Source organism: Chaetura pelagica, unplaced genomic scaffold (assembly GCF_000747805.2).
Source record: "Chaetura pelagica isolate M959 unplaced genomic scaffold, ChaPel_1.0 scaffold64, whole genome shotgun sequence".
Classification (NCBI taxonomy): Eukaryota; Metazoa; Chordata; class Aves; order Apodiformes; family Apodidae; genus Chaetura; species Chaetura pelagica.
Window position 1 is genome coordinate 293,367 of NW_009952885.1, and position 4,334 is coordinate 297,700.

The 4,334-nt window shown below is 56.0% G+C and overlaps 1 protein-coding gene across 1 annotated transcript in view; it reads left to right on the plus strand.

The window, feature by feature from the left end:
* Positions 1-4,334, plus strand: part of CAPN15 (calpain 15) — an 82,794-nt gene that overhangs the window by 2,309 nt on the left and 76,151 nt on the right. The window contains exon 2 of the mRNA XM_009995453.1: positions 4,051-4,259. Within this exon, the coding sequence (XP_009993755.1) occupies positions 4,051-4,259 (209 nt within the window). The remainder of the gene's footprint in view (positions 1-4,050; positions 4,260-4,334) is intronic.

Sequence of the window (4,334 nt, forward strand, 5' to 3'; positions counted from 1 at the left end):
TATGGGCAGCACCTTCCACATGTGTGGGTGCAGGAAACCCGGGGATGTAGCAGGCAGAGGAGCTGCTGCCACTCCCAGCAGGTGTTCAAGAGCTGTGAGCTGGGCCTGGAGGTTCTTGGGTGTCTGCAGAGCTGCAGGTGGCTCACCCCTGTTTGGGAAGGGCAGCTGAGGTTTGGCTGTGCCCTGGCTCTGGGAGAGGGTCTCAGGAGCACATGCCATCACCCTCCCCACCCTCTGTGAAGTGTCTGGCTCAATCTGTTGGGTTGCAGCCTCACGCAATGCTCTGATGGCCCCATTTTCTTCCTTGAGTGGTTTAAGATGCTCCTGTGAATGCTGCTCTTTCTCATCCCTCCTTCTGGGGAAGCCTCCAGCCCTTCTGGGCCAGATGGAAAGGGAGTTGCAGTCCCATGTTGACATACAGACAAGGCTTTTCCTGCCTGGGCCAAGGAATGTGTCCGTGCCTGTGTCTCCACTGTGCAGACCAGGACCACAGAGATGGAAGCTGCTGAGAATGATCCTGCTTTGGGGACGTGGGGTTTTTTAATTGCTACATGTCCGTCCTAACAGATGTGAGTGTCTTTGCAGTACAGAGACCCTGCTTCTGCTTATCCCCCTCTTCTAAGCAAGAGGGTGGCCTCTTCTGTGGGCAGGGAACATCTGCTATGTCCAGTGGAATCAGGCCTGAAAGATGAATCATGAGAGGTGGCCACGTGGGCTTGGCAGCTTGCCACTGCTGAGGAGGGAAGTGTGACCCCATCCAGCAGAGCTCTTGGTCAGGGCCTTGGCTGAGCCCCTCCAGCCTGCTGAGCCAGCAGTAATGGGATCTTAGATCAGCGTGGATCATCTCCTGAAACTCCCCCTGACACGCAGTCACTGCTGTGTTCTGACACCTGGTGGTAAGTCAGGGGCTTCTGCAGGTCTGAGGGAAGAGCTGGCAGCCTTGGTGGGACACTGCTGCCCCCTCCTCCTGCTCACTCTGCTCCTGGCATGCCTGCAGCCTCCCAGCACTGCTCCTGGTGGGACTGGCTGCCTCTGAGCTTCTTTCTGTCCACGGTGTTTCCCAGGCTGTTCACCCTTCTCCCAGAGGAGAGCATCTAGCTGGCCAAGTTCTCTGCCTGTTGTCTCCTGCCCCAGGTGGTGGGGAGCCCTGCCTTGCTTTGCTGCTTCCTGCCAGGATTTCTGCTCCAGCTCTGGCCATGGATGCTCCCTCCTCTGCTATTCCAGGGGTGCTTCTTCCAACACTTCTTGGTGCGTGGCCTCCATGTTTAGTTTTACTCTTTCTCTTCCATCTGGGAGGAGAGTAGAGCTGACCTCTTCCACTAGCTGCCTCTGCAGAGGGCATCTGCTTCCCTGTCTTGGGCTGCCTCCTCTCTTGCTTATCCTGCTGTCTCACACTTCTCTCCCCTGATCCACCATCCTTCCCCCTTTCCAAGTAACTCATTGGCATGTCCTGCAGAGTTAGAAGGACAACCCTGGACTCTTGCTGTCTGTGCCATGCTCTGCCACCTCTCCCTGTGGAGCCCTTTCATGTGCTGGCAGATGAGGCCCCATCTCTTTTGTTCCTTCTCCTCCACCCTCAGGCATTTCATGGTGGGCAGCAAGGCCACAAGGACAGGGCAGCAGCTTTTGTGGGCCCTCCCAGGGTGGTGGAAACAGAGAAGGTGACATTTCTGGTCCAGAGCAGTGTGAACAGGGTTGTTGGCAGAGCAGGAGGAGTGAAGGAGATCTGATGCCCAGATTTATCCCCTTGCAGGGGGAATAATCAGAGCTCCTTGTCTGGCACCATCTGTGAGCTGGCTCCTCACTGTCTGGGCACAAGAGCAGGTACCTGCTCCTCTCCCTGCTGCTCTGATTCATCCCCTGCAGCTCTTGTGCCCCTCTTCCCCCCATCTCACAGGGATGTTGGCAGAGACAACTTCTCTAAAGCATTTAGAAATAAGTGAAGGGAGACACCACAGCAGAAAGGTAATTAGTTCATTAGGCAGGATCTCCTGGAGCTGGGGAATTGTGCTGCTGTGCCTTGTGCTGCTGAGGACCATGGGCTCCTGTCCAGACTCCTGCAGAACTTCTGAGTGTTCCCCTGGCCCAGGTGAGTCCCTGGCCATGAGAGTGGGGAGCCTGAGGGCTTCTGCCACTTCTGCTGCTTGAAGAAGCACTGCAGTGACTCCACAAGGGGTGGAAAGCTCGTGATGCCCACAGGATCCCACTGCCTTGCTCTGTGTGTGCATGGTGGGATCCTGGGGAGCCCCGGCTGCACCTCGAGAGGCAAGAGCAACAGAGCCCTGGGACAGGCTGCCCAGGGAGGCTGTGGAGTCTCCTCTGGAGACATTCCAAACCCATCTGGATGTGTTCTGTGGGATCTGCTGTAGGTGACCCTGCTGGGGTCACCAAGAAGGGGGGTTGGACTAGATGATCTTCAGAGGCCCCTTCCAATCCTGGCCACTCTGTGAGTGTGCAACACAGGGATGTGGTGGGTGAGGCTGCTGGGCAATCTGGGTAGACCTCATAGCACCTTCCAGTGCCTGAAGTGGCTCCAGGAAAGCTGGGGAGGGACTTGGGACAAGAGCAGGGAGTGAGAGGACAAGGGGGAATGGATTTAAACTGGAAGAGGGGAGATTTAGGTTGGACATTAGGAGGAAATGTCTAATGGTGAGAGCCTGGCCCAGGTTGCCCGGGGAAGCTGTGGCTGCCCCATCCCTGGCAGTGTTGAAGGGCAGGTTGGATGGGGCTTGGAGCAACCTGGGCTGGTGGGAGGTGTCCCTGCCCATGCAGGGGGGTTGGAACTAGATGATCTTGAAGGTCCCTCCCAACACAAACCATTCTATGATGAATATGGCAGAGGTGGCTGCTCCTCAGCTGCAGGGAGCAGATGCTTCCCTTGGGCAGGTCAGCAAGCCCTGGGATGTGACCTTTTTCGTCCACTTTGGTGTTTGAACAGAGACATGGATTAACACCCTTCTGCAAAAGAAGAAGCTGGAAGTGCTAATTAAGTCATTACATGAAAAGCCTTCATGTAGGATTGCAGCAAAAAAGGCAGGACAACTACTAGTTTGGTGTGCATGAAGGTTAATTTAAATCAGAGCCAGCTTTTGCTGAAAGAATTCAATTTCATTTAATTAATGATAACAAAGAAATCCCAGTTCTTGTTTCACCCTGGGTTAAACTGAAAAACTGCACTTCTTCCCTTGGGGAAGTTCTGTGCTTCCATCCTGTGCTGGTGGCCAATACCTGTGGGATTATCCATCCTTCAGTCCATCCTCTTTTAATTTAATAGGCAGCAGCTATTGCAGGTGGGCTTGGACATGGGGTTCCTCACTCTGGAATCACTTGCCTGTTTGTGGTCAGGCTGAGTCCAGTTGCAAAAAGTGCCCCTGACATCCCCCGTGGCTGTGCCTTGGGGCTGGCACAGGACATCCAAGCCCACCGTGTCCCCAGCTCAGCCCTGAGCACAGAGCTTGGCTTGAGGAGCGTTAACTTGCCAGTTGGCTCCTCACAGCCTCACTGCTCATGGGTTTTGTCACTTGTAGAGGCAGCCAAGGTCCCCCACGGTCCAGCTTTTAGCACCAGCACGAAGTGTGAGACTGTCCCTGTGCAGGGAGGTTCCTGTGAAACAGAAAATGCAGATTTGAGCCAGTCCAGAGCTTGGAGCTGGAGAAGTGAGCCAGGGCTGAATACTGGACCTGGTGCAACATCACAGAATCCCACACTGCTTTGGGTTGGAAGGAACCTGAAAGATCATCTAGTTCCAACCCCCTGCACAGGCAGGGACACCTCCCACCAGCCCAGGTTGCTCCAAGCCCCAGCCAGCCTGGCCTTCAACACATTCAGAGAGGGGAAGAAGGGGAAGAAAATATGTCTGTGCCATTGTCAGGAGACACCCAGTGCCAGGGCTGCTCCTCAGCACAACGTTGGGACGCCCAGGCCAGGCAGGAGGGCTGGGGGCTCCACCCTCCTGCTGAGGGGGCAGTGGGAGGTTTTCTAGGCTGCTCCCCTCCCAGGATTCCCTGAGGAGCTGCACACTGATGCTCTCCTTGCCTTTTGCTCTCACAGAACAAAGTCAATTTTGTAGATGACAGTTTTCCCCCGGGGCCCAAGTCGGTGGGGTTCCCGGAGGGGGACAGTGTCCAGCAGCGGGTCCGGCAGTGGCTGCGGCCCCACGAGATCAACTGCAGCATCTTCAAGGACCGGACGGTGAAGTGGTCGGTGTTCAGGACCCCCAGGCCCTCAGATATCCTGCAGGGGCTGCTGGGGAACTGCTGGTAAGGGGGAGTCAGCTGGGCTGGCACCCTCCTGCCCCCTTCCTCCCCCTTCCCTTTCTCCCCCCTTTCCCCCCC